This window comes from Ylistrum balloti, unplaced genomic scaffold, assembly GCF_031769215.1.
Source record: "Ylistrum balloti isolate Yb309-2 unplaced genomic scaffold, AGI_CSIRO_Ybal_v1 Utg370744, whole genome shotgun sequence".
In the NCBI taxonomy this organism is placed as follows: domain Eukaryota; kingdom Metazoa; phylum Mollusca; class Bivalvia; order Pectinida; family Pectinidae; genus Ylistrum; species Ylistrum balloti.
This window is the reverse complement of record NW_026782438.1, coordinates 97,354-113,909: the sequence shown is the minus strand read 5'-3', so window position 1 is coordinate 113,909 and position 16,556 is coordinate 97,354. Positions and strand designations below refer to the sequence as shown.

General features: G+C 33.6%; 1 protein-coding gene across 1 annotated transcript in view; it reads right to left on the bottom strand.

Moving 5' to 3' along the window:
* The window catches only part of LOC132558027 (glutamate receptor-like), a 90,892-nt gene that overhangs the window by 20,009 nt on the left and 54,327 nt on the right, over positions 1 to 16,556 (bottom strand). Inside the window, exons 4-7 of the mRNA XM_060222546.1 lie at positions 5,593 to 5,786; positions 1,816 to 1,869; positions 1,010 to 1,171; positions 251 to 448 (exon numbers count right to left, since the gene is read on the bottom strand). Of these exons, the coding sequence (XP_060078529.1) occupies positions 251 to 448; positions 1,010 to 1,171; positions 1,816 to 1,869; positions 5,593 to 5,786 (608 nt within the window). The remainder of the gene's footprint in view (positions 1 to 250; positions 449 to 1,009; positions 1,172 to 1,815; positions 1,870 to 5,592; positions 5,787 to 16,556) is intronic.

Below are 16,556 nucleotides of genomic sequence, written 5' to 3'. Positions count from 1 at the left end.
CGTTTATCCCTACAAGTCACTGTAAATGTATATTTTCTCTCGTTTATCACAACACTTTGAAACAAGTGATATAATGTCCCTCGTTTATCCTGAAATCAACGTGTAGCATTATGTCCCGTGTTTACTGTGTGCATCATCTGAATGCATTCCAGTAAAACATTGTCTTGATCTATCGTAATAACGTATAACTTTTCATATAATAAATAACCGTCCCAATTAATAATATTTTCTATGCAAAATTAATTTTTACCTTTTTTATGTAATGTATAATAGCGTCACCGTGCATCCAAGGGTTGCCATCATTACACGGAATACCTTTGGTAAGATTATTGTTATATACATCTCCTCGCCGAAATGTTGTTCGGAATACTTCGGTATTATTCTTCAGCATGGCTTGAATAGTTCGTTGAACAACCGTTACAGCATCCACAGCTAGAGCTGCATCAACCTAGAAATTTTCCGAAAAGGTATTAATAAAAAAAAAAGTATAAAGCAAACGGTATTTGCTTGATATATCAACATTTTAACATAGCATTAATTCAATAGTAACATTTACAAAAGCAACGCCAATCTTAATGATGTCAAATAATAGAAGTCCAATCTAATCTTCTAGTAGATCACCAATAAAAAGGGGTTTTGGATGATACTAGTGTTTAATCACAAGTTATGTTTTTTTCCAGGAAAATACTTTGCAAGTTGCATATAGTATTGACTTTAAAAAAGTCTCAGATTGGATGTCCAAATGGAAGGGGAATACACATTTTCTTCGTGCAACATTTCTGGAGGTTTGTAAGAATCTTTATCTTTAATCTAATATATATCAATTTCAACATGCATTCATATATATCGATCTCTTTATTGCAATATTTAAAGATTTAAAAGAAATATTTTCCCTGAAACTTACCCTATGTCAAACCGAACATAATTCATTCATTAACTGATTGTTCTAACATTATCGTGTGTTTTGTTTCTGTATGGAAACATGGTCAATATTAATGCTATAACTCACTGATAGTTGATCTCTTCCGGCTCCCTCCCAAATATTTGGTGGAAGTGATCGCCATCTTGTAAGAAATTCCATTACATTTTGTGCTGAATAATCCAATAATTGAAATCCGGTAATGTTCACTCCTCCATGGGTAAATCGTTGTAGATTCAGATTCAAAATATTCTGAAATCAAACACAATTCGAATTAAATTTTCTCAAGTTAATGCAATATATCATGCACCTGTCCATGTAGACATTGTAAATAAAAACCTATCCAAGATAATGGGCATCGAGAAAGCTATCTTCCAAAGAATCCCGATATCCATATTTCTCTATACAAGACACAGAAGACATATTTTGACAACCATCTCAAGCTTATATTATCTTATAGAATTAAACAATGCACTATTGTATCACAAAACGATTTAGTTATTGGAAACTAAGGGCTCAAACCTGTCTTATCCACGCTCAAATCCCATCAAAAACTATTCAATAGACAAAAACGTCATTGTGAAGTTTACATTTGACAAGAATACAATGAGATGTCATCGTTATCATTGCTATAAAAGGTGAAAGAGTAACTCTTTTTCTTAATGATCAATCATCAAGGGAATATACGTAACATGCACTTAACTAACGTGTCTAAAATGTTAACCAATGTTATAATGGAAGTAAATGACATTTATTCTTTACATACAATAGGGAGTATTCAGTATAACGAAATGTGAACGATTCCTGGCGAGTGTAATTATCTGTCCATCCTCCGATAATCCTACACAGCAGGTAAACAAAATGTTATCTTCTGAAACATATTATTAAATACTTACCAATGTTCCTAGTATATATCTATATCCTCTTTTGTTCATTCCTAGTTTTCTTATCTGAAAATTAAAATCCATATTTATGGTGTTTAAAATAATGTATTAAATGAATTTTCAGTATATAAGTCAAATATTTTATAAATCATTTCTCTGTTGTATAAATGTATTGGGTGCAAGACAGGCAAAGTGACACTGATCCGATGACATTCATAACTGAATCAACTATTGCTTTGTGGCTCCGTTGTTAACCTGGTTCTCAATTCAGTGTCCAGCATTGCATTCGTGGATGCTCCAAATTTCACATCGTGTTTGTCAGAATACCTGTTCCTGTCGAGAAAACCTGTTCTTATTCTCGTTTCAGTTTCCGCGAAAAACATTCTTTCGTTTATATTTTTCGTGTTTCAATCTAAAATTAAATTAGATTCTGTTGATATTCCATTTTTCAGTATAAAAGAATATCGGTACTTTGATAAATATATACATTTGCACTCATTTAAAGTCCTTCATACAAACTTATTTTACATGGTGTATTACTTAACTGGTTCACAAACAAGTATATTTACAAGGTCAACAATGTTCTAGAAAAGCTAATTTATCTGTAAGCAATTTGACTACATGTTATTAGGTTTATGTTGTAATCCAGAATCAATTTTAAAGAACCGAATTTGTATCGATCAAGTTTCGGTTTTAACAAATCACCCTCTGAACTTATTAAGTTCCAGGCAAGTAACACTGCAATAAATAGGAACTCTAACTTTCAATTAGAATTTAACCTAAACACACAAAAGTTTGATATATACTGGAAAACGTTTTCGGTGATATTGTGAAGAAACAAATTGAACATTTAAGAAATAACCTTGGTGTTCTGCAATACGTCAATAGTTTGGGAATGAATTTTGTGTCGGTGCCCGCATTCGTTTAATCAGCTGTACGTTATACCATGATGTATGCGCTATTTTCCAACCGTAGACAACTCTCGTAATCTAACCTCCTTCATTGATATTAAGCGTTTCCTTCGTCGGTGTATGGCCGCAGACAATTATCGTTTTTCACTATACAACTTTTCTTTCCAGCATATTAATGGCATTGATTAGGCCGGCTTTGTTTGTTTGCTGAATTCAATACCTGGACAGCCAGGATCATTTTGAGGTTGGGTTTTATCGAGGTAGTTTGGGCTACCACAATGAAAACCATACACGAGGTCCGTCGCATATCGCCCAGATAATATTAGTTTGGAGTTGATGAAATAAAGTATTTTTATGACAAATTTCGATTTTATACATGATGAATTAATATGGGAAAATGGTTTTAAAATTTGACTCGACCATTGCACAATTCGTAAGATTTGTATTAATTTCTATACAGATCACCCAAGTAAACCAAAATAATATTCGATATTTTTCAGTTAAATTAATCTTCTGTGTAGAATTTACCAAATCAGGCCGAAAGCTTGAATATATTTTAATAATATAATATCTTTTATAATGTAAGATCTGAACTTTGACGAAATGATAAAGACAAGAAAAGACAGTAATCGACTATGTTTCATAAACATTTGCAGGACGTTGTTACTGAAGTAGAAACCTCCAAGTCAAACGGAACCCTTAAAACGATCGCCTTCACAATCACAGACTAGCAGACGTTTACATTGCAATGAACCTGCAGAAGGACGATCCACTAAGAAGCACTTCAACATTTTAAAACAACCGTATTGTCAAGTCTAATGTCATGAATTGGACAAGCCAATATCTTTCGCATATTCTTGGAAGAAACGAGTGCATTTGGCGCAAATACCTATTTTCAATTTTGACTGAAGTGTTGACAAAATGTCATTTAGCAAACGAGTTACGTTCTGTATATAAGAATCACTTCAAAACCCATTAAGGCCTGCAAGAACTATGATGTAATTCTTTTTAAAGTGATGGTCTTAAAATGAGACGATCAAATGAAAAAAAAAAACTAAATTATGTGGAGTTTCGTTATTGCAATGCATTCTTAACAGCAAGTATTTTTGAGCATTTTTTAGTGATTTCATTCTCTTGTTAAGGACACGGAATCACGTTAAAGGAAATATTGGTAGAATTAATAGATAAAACAGTGATAATGTGAACGACGTTTAGATGTACTTAAGCACTCGATAAGCTTGCGACATGTACCTTTGGGTCATTGTGGTATTAGAAACGTACTCTAAGACGGCAATGTGGCGCACTAATAATGATGTATCAACGTGATGCCCATAGGCTAATACACACTGACGGAACGTACAATAGGGCTTTGGTTGGTGTGATTAAAGAAGAGGATGATATATTTTTTGTTTCTTTTAGGGTTGTAATATGAATTTTACCAACGTTGATAAAACTTCTATAATACTTCTGGTTTATATTCTCAGTGTTCGGAGGAGAGATACAAGGAGTGTGTTTTATTTTGTATTGATATCTTCACCTTGCGAACCTTTCAATAATATACACTTCGCTTTATATCTAGTAGTATTTTAAAAAATCTAAATACACAATATTTCCTATCAATGGGTAATTCTTAGAAACAATGCACATTACTTTAGAAAATATAAATATTTCTCTCCTTAATAAACACACTTTGAACTAGGGTATCTCTTAAGATATCTTACAATCACTGTAATTATCACCACACTGTAACGAAGTGTCAAACTTACCATTGGCATGTACGGCAAGAGTACATTTTATTGTTCTCTTTCACATTCGCTTCAGTATAAAAAATCCACCGGCACCCTTGTTAAATTGACATTAGTATTAATTAACCAACCAAATGCGCTATACGGAAGAGTCTTAACAATACAGTTTGAAGGCTTTTCCTTCTCATGGAAAGCAACTAACAGTAACATGCGTATTTCTTAAAAACGTCCTTTTGTAACTGGTAGCTCTCTTGAAGTACGTTGACACTAATGCTAATCCTAACGATTAGGCGCAGAGTACAGTTAACCAAACTAACGCCATGGAAAGTCTGTTGACAAAGCAACATAATTCAGCTCAGGAGTTGTTCTTGTTGGAGAACTTAATCTTAACACTAAACCCTAATCGATGAACTATTGTTGAATAACGTAAGTAATGTCTAAGACATATGTAACCAATTAAGAAAAATGCTTTTGAAAGAGAAATCTCTTAAGAATGGAGATCATGAACGACAATGCCATATCAATATATGCTACAACTGACGTTTGCAATTATGCCTGACGATTACTGAACATATTATACAGGAAATAAATGAGAAAGGTTTTTTTTGTGCCAACTGTAAATATGAAAGATCACCACTTCCAATGGATATTGTGATAGCTAAAATGTAGTTTTTGTTATAGTAAGGAAGCCGCATCTACGGCTTTACCAGTATAAGATTTCCTGGTCTCACTCTAAGTTTGCGAAAGGGGAATTCCTCTTTCATGATAATGCCGTCAAGCCCAACATATCAAATACTGAGATAACAATTCGAAACCCAACAGGAGAAGAGAAAATAAATAATTAATTCCCCTTTGGCTGATATAGAAGAAACTCAACACTCGGTGAAAGATTATTTAGTTGCAAATACGCGGGAAATCATGTGTTAACCAGTTTAACGATTTTCGAATTCTATTTTACATCACCCTATCCCTCAGTCTCGGGTTCAAACGATTATATTTGTCTGTAGTTATCGAATGACAGCGGTACAATTAGAATGGAAGATATAAGTAAGTAGAAATAAACTATATGTCATCTCTTATCCCATGAGCTTTTAGAAAACTTGATAATTCAAAAAGTGCAGAGATTTACTAACCTGTTCCAGCACCATGTCATATGCCGGCTCTGAGTTAAAATCCATGAGGATGGAACTGTTTTTGTAACCAGAGTACACACGATCAAGTTTACGCAAGTCTTCATGGGCATTGGTGACATCACGAAGACGGTGCCATCTGACCTTGACATCAGTTCCGTTTAATTTCTTTAATAGTTCTTGAAGTTTTATCATACCTGAAATCATCAAAATATGCCAGTTACAGTAACAAATACCAATATGACAACCAAAACCATATATCTTTAGATAATTATCATATTTGTTCGGGTTATAACACAATGGCATGGAATCAGCTGTGTTTTACTTTAACTAGTAGTGGTACTCTTCGTGATATCGAACCCCTTACTATATTGAAATTACGAAATAAAATAAATCTATTTAGCGCTAGAGGGATTAACTATCTGCATATGAATAACTTGTTACAGCTCGAGTGTTATTCAAGATTTAAAACAACTATAATCTGAAAACAAAATTCCACATTAACTATCAAATCAAAAATTGTGTAATCTTTCTTGAAACTAATTGGTTCGTATAATAGTCCTGAAGATGATGCGACTTTAGAGCCGTGCTTTAATAATAGAGATGATGATTTTATTTCAGGTTTGTTTTCTTCATTACCTGAAATGTAATGCAGACAACTACTATAGATCATGATCATCGGTTCCAAGAATATCGATTCCACATTCAGACACTAGACACATTTTGTTTCAGTAAACCAAACAGGATTTGTTGACTGAACAAGTGGTTACACTTGACCTAGTATTTTAGCACCGACTCTTAGATAGTTCAGTATGTATGGGCTTAAAGCAGAACAAATATTTTATCTTAGTAATAAAAGGGTATGTATCATAATAAAAAGTATAATGAGTGGAATTTAAACAGCATTTTTTTTTTCATTTTCCACTTGGGATATTTATCTTTCCTCGGATCTTTATCTTTTTTTGCCTTTATAAACATGTTTTGCTTTCAGATACCTCGATTGAAATTATCTCATCTAAGGATAAGTTAGAATCTACCAAAGAAAGACAAGAGAGTTTTTGTCCTAAAGCTATGACATACGAAATATACGGAAACAATCCTTTCTACTGACTCTTGTCTCTTATCTTTAATAACAATAGATATAGACTTGCTAGAAAATATGGCCTGGAAGGATGTACTTTAGATCATGATATTTCAATGTGATGACACTATAAAGGATTCGTCACTTTCCCCATTATCTGTGGATAAAGGATTGACTTCACAGGCCCCTCCCTGCTTGAAAGAGGGCTTAATGACCTAACAAGCCAGTAGAAGCCGTAATGCATCCATTTGCTCATGCAATGCCTTCAGATACGCACATTTAAAATGGTTTTATCTGTATATAAAATGCAATTTTATCCAAAACATTACCAATACATACACAAGATATGTCATATTGGCATGCAATTCAGAATATGAAAAGGGGATACTTACTATTCTTGGACTTGCATAGAATGGATAACTGATATTTATATTTTCCGCCAACAATTTGATATATTAAAAAGTGAAATACTATCACAATACTGATATTCCCCCATTTTCATATCTATCTGTAACGGAATTAAACACAAATTAAACATAAAGTACAATACGAAATCTCAGTGCGTCATATATGCGACAAATAGCCCAGGACTCATATGGAAATAAACGAAGAAAATAGAAGATAATTTGTGTTGACACTTGCTAAAATCCGTTGGGAAGTTGGATACGGACAGAACGCCCTTCATTTTGATATCGACCAGTCATATAAATCCCCAGTGATGTTCCGTTAGCTTCTATCACAGTGCGTTTCTTTTCATATACTTGTGCTTTTGGCAGGACGGATCGGCCAGACGGGAAAATTATTTTTTAGAATACATACATATCTGTATAAAAGGGGCAGTTTCTGTGCCCAACTAGCTAAGATCATATCAGACCTATGCCTGCTGTTTTAGACTCTACCGTTTCTTAGATATGTTTCAGCGTATCAGAGCATTGCAGTGTCGAAAGGAATAAGACATGGTGTTTTAGTACCTGATATGGACTCTGGAACTTTGGAATATGTTATTTTATAAATTCAATATTGTTTGAATGTGGCAGTTATCAATAATGAAAACTGAAGTCGAATGTATTAAGAGTGAAGTGCAGTATCTCGCATTTTTATCTTCGCCGTAAATGACAACTTTTGGAAGGGCTGTCGTGATACCTAGCTCTTCAATAGTATGTTTAATTGCCTGCTATGTTCACATCAATGTTCGCTCACTCGCCTGCTTTCTATCTATATTTGAATTCTTAATCTCTGTAGTTCCACTGATCATTATCGCAGGATTTCGCTGTTGCTATTGTTTTAGTGAAATAGCATGAGATATTACCAATATTGTAAACATAAACAATTCGCTAAGATTTTTTCTTTCTCCCTCCCATCAAAATAAATTCGCCATAAATGCGTAATTACATATATTTCAGCTTTAACCTTAATTTTTAACAGCTATCGTACAGACAAAAGAGGCAAGATATTTAAAGATATTACAAGAATATTATCAAAGAATCAAAGAAATATCAATAAAACATTATGAAAATGATTAAAATTTTATCATGGTTGTTAATGTCAGACCTATTTTGAAATCTATGGGAAAAGGAAAAGAGAAAGCGTCCTCAGAGTCAACTGGAAGTTACATTGATATTTAAGTAACGGATAACTATCAGAAGATCAGTTAAATTTTTAATAAAATCAGGATCAATGGCGGTCTTAACCTCAGGACTCACGCATTCTATTACAAGACTTAGACAATGTATGCTTAATGAAAGTCCTCACAAACAAGTTAGAAAACGAAATAGCTCGACAAAAACATTAACCATAAGTGGTATATACTTATAATGATGCCGTGAGTGAAAATCATCAACAGGAATTTAGAAGAACAAAATAAGATAAATATCAACATGTGAACATAAGCGTTATCAAAGCTCAAACTCGATAAAACTGTGGCAAACAATCAACAAAAGAATGATTTTCATGGAGACTACAGACGAAATAGTACAATGAGAATAAGACCAGATGTTCTGGAATAAAAAGCGAAGCAGGTATACTAACTATCAACAGCACGTCTAGCTTCAATTGTACAGAGGGATAGAGTATTTTCTAATGACGCCAGTAAGGCTATACCACAATACTTGATATCGATATCTTGGAATGCACCAACAAAACACCTTTGGTAATGGACTGGTATATCATAGATTGGCTATATATATACTGGAAACACAATGGTGTTGATCCATATTTTAAAGAAAGCTATCATTTATCTATTCTAAACAAAATATTACGAAATTTTACATTTTATTTCCAAAGCAATTGAAGCAGTTTCATAACCAGTTAAAAAATCGAAATGAAAAATTTTCACAAAGTGATAAGCATAAAAATTTAATTGAAAATCTGAAAGCTAATAATGATGGCTTTTTCAGTTTGTGTATATGATGTTAAATTTCACATATCTATGTAACGGCGAATGATCACAGGACTGGAACAAACTGATAATTACCTGACAATATATGCATTTAAAAGTGTATCCAACATTCAAACAAATACAAGAAACTTTCATTCCATTATCATGCTTTCAGAACAAAATGCTTTTAACAGACATTTACTTATTTTCGGATAGATAAGTTGTGTGGCAGAAAACCAATACACTAGGGATTGTATTGTCAGAGATAAGGATAAGACAATCACCACTCTACAACAATGCGGCTATGAAATATGTCCTAATTTGTCTGACACCATAACACTTTAAATACAGTTATAAATGTAAAAAAGGACCCTTTATGAATGCATTAGGAATTACAGTTTTAGCTGTCTATGACATGCAGATACAATCACACGTTCAAAGCCTATTTGATTAATATGTGGTTATTTGAATATCCTTGCATTTGGATGAGCGTGCAGCAAGCGTTTGCTGCCTATTAACATATGTGACGGAAGAGAATCAAGGCTATTGTAGTAGAAGATGTCGTAAACAGTCATCGCAATGCCAACATCATGTACTGACTCTATATATACTAGCCTATCCCTTGTCAAGAATGAACCTAATATTTCGACCCTGACCCATCATTAATGGAGTAGCGTACTGCTGAGGGAGTGTTCCCTCTAAAATCGGGTTTGACTAAACACTGGGAGAAGAAGCCATTGGAACTAAAATCTCGAGCAAGACTGTACCGAACCCATGTCCATTATCATTACTCTGTGATAATAACAGTCATTATTGGAGCCCATATACAACAGAGTAGATTTGCCTTCCAAAACAGGTTGACGGCTTAATTCCGAAGTTATATCTAATACTGTTCTTTAAATATCTTCTCGAGACCTTATAAAAGTTAACCGCAGGCTTTGCAAGGTTCGTTCATCCTTCAAGTATAATTAAAATAGATTTCCAACATCAGGAAAGGTAATAAAGATTGATTCGTACCTAGACGTGGCTTTGTTTTATACTCTGTGATGGGGGGTGATTTTACTACTTTTATCCTAATTGATAGATTGATGGAAATTATCAAGAAAATGCTGTATTTCCTGATGCAGTCTCATTTATATCGCTTAGATCGACTGGGGTAGTAATTAGACTTTTTGAAATGGTTCTTTATGAAGATCGCGTAATGTAAATCTAGCAAAACCTCTTACTCAACTTCGATTCTTTTGAAATATATGGTATTTTGGTGTATGGTTACCGAGTCTTTATTGCCCATCGTCTTACACAACTTTTATCATTTCCTTCCCGAGACTGGCTCATCAATAGTCTCGGTCAGTCACGATATTATTGTTAGTGGTTCAGGCAAAAAAGAATTTATTCGCCAAGCTGTTTTACTAAGAAATATGAGGTTTTTATTCGTTGATACATAATTTGTGTACAACACTTGCTCAGTGCTTACCACTAAAATCGGGAATTGGTTACCTGTCTTGTCACGGTGAAATAAATTGTCCCTGAATAAGATAAATGCTATGGTGTCAATATAAGATGAAACCAGATTTGAGCAGGAAATCGCATGTACAAATGCATCCAAACTCCCTATATGTTTATTGTTAATTGAATCTGTTCATGATAATAGTTCAAAACGTTTTGTTTCTTTTAAAAATAAGGATGACATTTGACCTTTATTCTTGACCATTGACCACCAAATTCTGTCAAAGTTAAGAATGTGATGTTGTAATATGATAGTGTGAAAACAACCAAAATATGTAAAAGTTCATTAGGGAATCTTGTAAAGAATGACCTTTCACTCTTATCATTGACCAGCGATCTCCGAAATGCTAGACATATCGTGATGTTAAAGTATATATATACATTTATCCAATTTTTCCGTGGTTTCATGATACAAATTGTCCAGAAGATTTTTTAGATTTAAAAGTGGTCAAGGGTAACCCTTCGTCTGTTCTTCAACATATATCCACCACAGTATAACTGGGAGTAAAACCTGATGATACGATGTTATGGTGCGAAGATGACCTGAATCTGTTGAAGCGTTCATGAGATATCATATGCAGAGACCGGAAGATGCATTGTTTATGTGGTAACTATTCACGCCCGTAACTAAGTGCGATGGAGAAGGGCAAAAAATTATATTTGAAACATTATGGCTTGGCCACTGTCAAGGTCATAAAACAACCATGGGTAATTGATGGAGGCATTTATGGTGCCACAGCACTGAAATGTCGACATCTCATCGGTTACATTTACTGAACCAGACTTTTTCCATCCCATGAAATGCTGAGCTCCAATATGTAACTACGAAGTACACTTTTAATGAATTTTGTATGTCATGACTTGGGATAGAGCCCACAGCCTTGACTGGATTGACTCTCCACTCAAAGGGCAAATGAGAAATAGTATCAATGTTTAAATAATATGTTGTTTAACGACAACGCCTTCTACTTGTAATGCCCTTTTGTGTATCCTACCTCTTTTCAAACGTCATATTCTCATAGTGAATACTTTCATCAATCTTTCTTTTGTATTGCCATAAAATGCTTTATGTCTACTCCCAGGACACAAATAGTTCAAGTAAGTCATCCAAGACGACTAATTGATCCAGTAATTGGGTTAAAAATGCTGATAGAAGGCATGCTAACTACCTTCAGCATTATGTTGATAGATTATCTTCTCCAAAACATGTCCAAAATTGATAGATCAAATAATTCAAGACGACGATCAGAATGCTTTTATAAGGCTGTTGGAATTGCAGGGCTTGGAATCTCTTCAAGCTGTTACGGCAATATTTCATGATTTGTAACAGCTTTTATGGATCAGGCGTAAGCTGTTGCGTAGGTGCACTGGCCTTAGCATACACACAAATGACAGAACTGCCTAAAAGAGATCTCGAAGTAGTAAGCAAAGAGTTTTCAGTTTCTTTATGATGAGAAAAGGGTGTACGTTTCTCTTTCCAGTCACAAAAAGAAATATGTAGGACGGACTAGTGGAAGTAAAACTTCGAATTGTTAGTCGGAAATAATCATTGGCTGTTTGATAACAAATAAACACCGAAAAAAGTATTGTTTCAATGGAAGGAAAAAAGGCTCCAGTTACATAAATAATACTACAAAAAATATATATATTAACTAGGTAGCCGGTGCTACCCAATGCCACCAGCTTGTGCAAATTAATAAGGTTATTGTCATGGACATTAAATGTCCTAAACCGCAGCATATACTATTAATCGAAAACATTCAGCAATGTAACATTGTCAAAATGATTTACATATATTTATACATATATCAATCAAATTGACGAGTCATATTTGATTATACATTGCACGTTATACAGGGATTACTTATAACAATTTAGTAAAATCATCGTAAAGTATAGTCGCCTATATTGTTATAATTTTTACTACATGTTCAGCTTGCGCCTTACAGAGGTGACTATAGGGAGGTTTTGGGGTCACTATTATGACCTAATTTGAACTTTGTTTCTGTAATATGAAGTGAAATTACTTCCATGATATTCTATGTTTTGGTGTTTATTGTAGTCTTTTTCTCATTTGAGCATCAGCTGGTGTCGCACATGAAACAGAGGACGCCTACCCTTCCTGTGGACTGTTTTAGCTTGATCTCATCAATATTGTTTCATCGTTGAACGATTGTTTTATTGAAACATATCTCACCCTAAAAACAATTAAGGATTGCACACGATGGCCATGGCATGCAATATGCTTTTGAAGACCATGATCGCAACAATTATAATTTCTGTTGAAGACCACAGCCAATATATTTACGATAGACACCAAGTTAGCTGTAGACTGTGATCCCTGACAAAAGGTATTTTGAGAAAGTTACAAATGATAATGATTTCTGTAGGCAATGACCCCTTAAACAGAATTCTGAAAATGGTAATCACATACAGAAGATTTTATGAAAATCGTGACTACAGACATCTAATATTCCTTAGACGGCGAAAAGAGACAATAAGTTTTCTATGTTGTGTAACTACCACCAAAAGGTTTTTTGGATATGTGACAATGTTTATTTTCTGGAGACGATGGCTACAAGCAAAAAAGTTTTTTTCTGAAGGTGTGGGTTATTAAAATATGTGATATTGCACAATGTTTTATGTAGACTATTGCGACAGAAAAAAAAATTCTTAAATTGTGAATTTTTCGCTGAAAACATTTACTGACTAAGAGACAAGGTATTTTTCCTACAGATTTAAAGGTGAATATTATTCAATCACGACGCACTAGGTACGATTATTGTTCCGTTCAGGTAAGAAAATCCATAATTGTTTTCGTTCGAACGTATTCTCAACCTTAAGGGTAATTATAGAGACAAAATTTACGTTTAGTTCGGACACGGACGGAAAGTAAAGCGAATTTGTTTAGAGTACTAATTGTAGTCTCTTTTGTGACGAAAGAAGAAATATTCACTTCAAGAGGGCTTTCACCACACGTCACGTCGTATATATATGTATAATACATTTTTTAGCCATCGCCTGCAGAGTTGACAAAAAAGTTTAGAGGGATGGAGGGGTAAGTATAGAAATTTCTGTATTTTACCTTCGTTTTTAGGCTTAACGTACTCAGTACGCATAGCCTATTGCAACGGCCTTTCAGACAAAATTTACTGATCCTGGCCTTCTCATTGGCTGAAATATCGAAAAGAGTTAGAGCCCTCTAGTGGCAATTTTCGATGTAAATAATGCCGCGATTTTTCAAATCGCTATTTTAAAAGCATCCAACATTAGCTTATTTTTTTATAACAATACGATTACTGTATATTTCAGAAAAGAAGCACAGTGTGACTGAACTATTGATAAATTTTGACCAGTATATTTTATGGCTTGGTTTGAATTATCAACTAACAGCACTTATAAACAAACAAAACTTACAAACAGAACATCAATTTTGCTTTAATCCTTGTCGTTGTGGCAAGATCGTCTGAATATATAACATCACTTTCCTCATTAGACGTCACAAAATTGGACTGCGCACACCCTCCGATATGACACTTTTTCGGGATTTTCACACCCACCGACATGACACTTTTTCAAGTTTTTGAAGATAAAAACTTTGCGCTTCGTAGGCAAGTTACATTTGGTGCTCATGATTTATGAATGATATATTTTAATACTTTACTGAACATGATGTTGACTTTGTTAAAACTTATATTTTCTTTTAGTTTTATTTGATGAAGGTTGATTGTGCTGACTTCTCAAGGTTTGTTAATGTGTATCCAAGTTCCTTGAAATGAAAATATTCCTTCAAAAAAAGCGCGTATAAAAAACCCCAAAATATTCATGTTTATAATTATCAATTAACTAAAACGAAATGTTTCCATAACATATTTATTCATTTAGCGTGTCATGGTGACATTATCGAATGCATAGGATATCTGAAATAGTAGTAGCTATAGTGAAAATATTGTATTTTTGTATATATATGGAAGTCTGGTTTAATCTCATAGAACTATGCCTTTATAGACATAATTACTGGAAGAAAAGTCTAACCATGATACTTCAAGGAAGATAGGCATGTAAATACATTTAATGTAATTACTTACACTTTTATCTATCTGAAATGCTGTGTATACCTTATCTACTTTCCTCAACTACAAATATAATTATAATAAGTAAGGACTATTACTTTGCAATACATTCAAAATAAAGAAGTAGGTATAATGTCCTTTCAATTTGTTTAAATCCTCATATTGATAGAATAGTAATTGCAACATCTTGGGTATTTCAAAGGTTTTATTTAGTCAACTTCATCATAGAGCTATTTATCATTTGGCTTGTTGGCGATAAATATATGGTTGTGTGTATTTTTTTTACCTATTTTGATTTATTCACATTATTGTCGTCAAATTTGAAATAAGAATTAAAGAATTATTTTAGTAATTTTTGCATTCCAAAGTGTAGGAGTATGGGGAAAGTAATATAGCTTAGCGGTTATTTATGAACATTTTTCAAAACGTTTAGCCTCTCAGTACTTTCATTTTTAATGTTGATAATTTTCTTAATAATGATCTATGGTTGAAAGACCAAAGCTGAAGATTTATTTATGGGGTTACATGTATTTAACGTCAATACAAAATATTTCTTTACAACAAACCATGTTTGAAACTGCTTATATGTATTAATAAATCTGTTGATAGGACAAATGATAATGCCGCATTATTAACAAATACAAATTAACGGCAAATTGGACGTGTTTGAAATGGTCCAAAGTTAATCAGCTGTTCACTTGGCCAGAGCGTAATTCCACGACAGAACTTAGAATACGCAAGAAGCCGGGAACAGAATAAAAACAATTACACACATCCCCACTGAGCAAGAGTAATTAGTCGGGGCCAAAGGAATGTATGTGAACGTTGAAATACGTTCACCGCCGCCACACCAAGGTTAATATATAATGCTTTTCGTATTTAATAATGCATAAGTAATACTGTTTTTGGGAGTCTGGTCCACTTTCCAACACGACTGATCTATGCTTTTCGAATGTGTTTGCTCAGGTTAGTGTCTCAACGGAAAATACTTTCACATAAGTGATATCTGTTCAGATTTCTTTTGTTTACAACATATTCACACAGAAACCAGACATTAATGTGTTCTACTGAAACGAATATAAGACGATGTTTGATTTGCTTATGCTCTCGTATACTCTGAGAAGCAAATATTATATAAATATATTCAGATATCAAAGGTTGCACTAATGACAGATACGTGAAAAGCACCATTGAATACAAAGTTAGTAGAACTAAATTAATGTCACTGTATTATATATATACCAGTTTCGTCTTGCTTGGACTCGCCAGTGATGCTAACGACCTGAATCGTTAAAACCTTTATTTAAAAAATGTCAACACCAAAACAAATCTATTTCAAAGAAATAAACAACACTCCCCAACAGAATAGATTGAAACTTGATGAGGGATATATTGCACTATTTGAGCATCAATGTCATGTAAAGAGCACAGAGAAAACCATTTTTATGTGACCTGCTATACAAGGCAGCAGAAAGTTTCCTAAGGAATAGAAAACCTGAGATAAGAATATTACTATATAAAGTCTGTGTATATAGAATTCTTTTGATAAGATTGATAAACACACACTACACTCCAAATGTTACATACAGATATGTTACGGATGTTATTATTTCGGTTATTTCATGTTCACATATGATGTGTATATATGTACAGAAATTATGTGCTTAATTGGGGACCAAATGAACACTGATACGTCAGTTTTTAAGGACAAATATTAAAGAAATAATAATGTTTCCAAGTGAATCCATGGTATACAAATAATATATGGATGTATATTTATGTATTAGGCAATCTGAATCCTGTATCGTGATGAGGGGATATGTATTGAGAAGTGACATAACCCCTTAACCCGAGATCAAAATGCATTGGTAAGCATTCATAGCAAATATCGACATAACAGTAGTCTCAATAGATAACATATGCAATAATC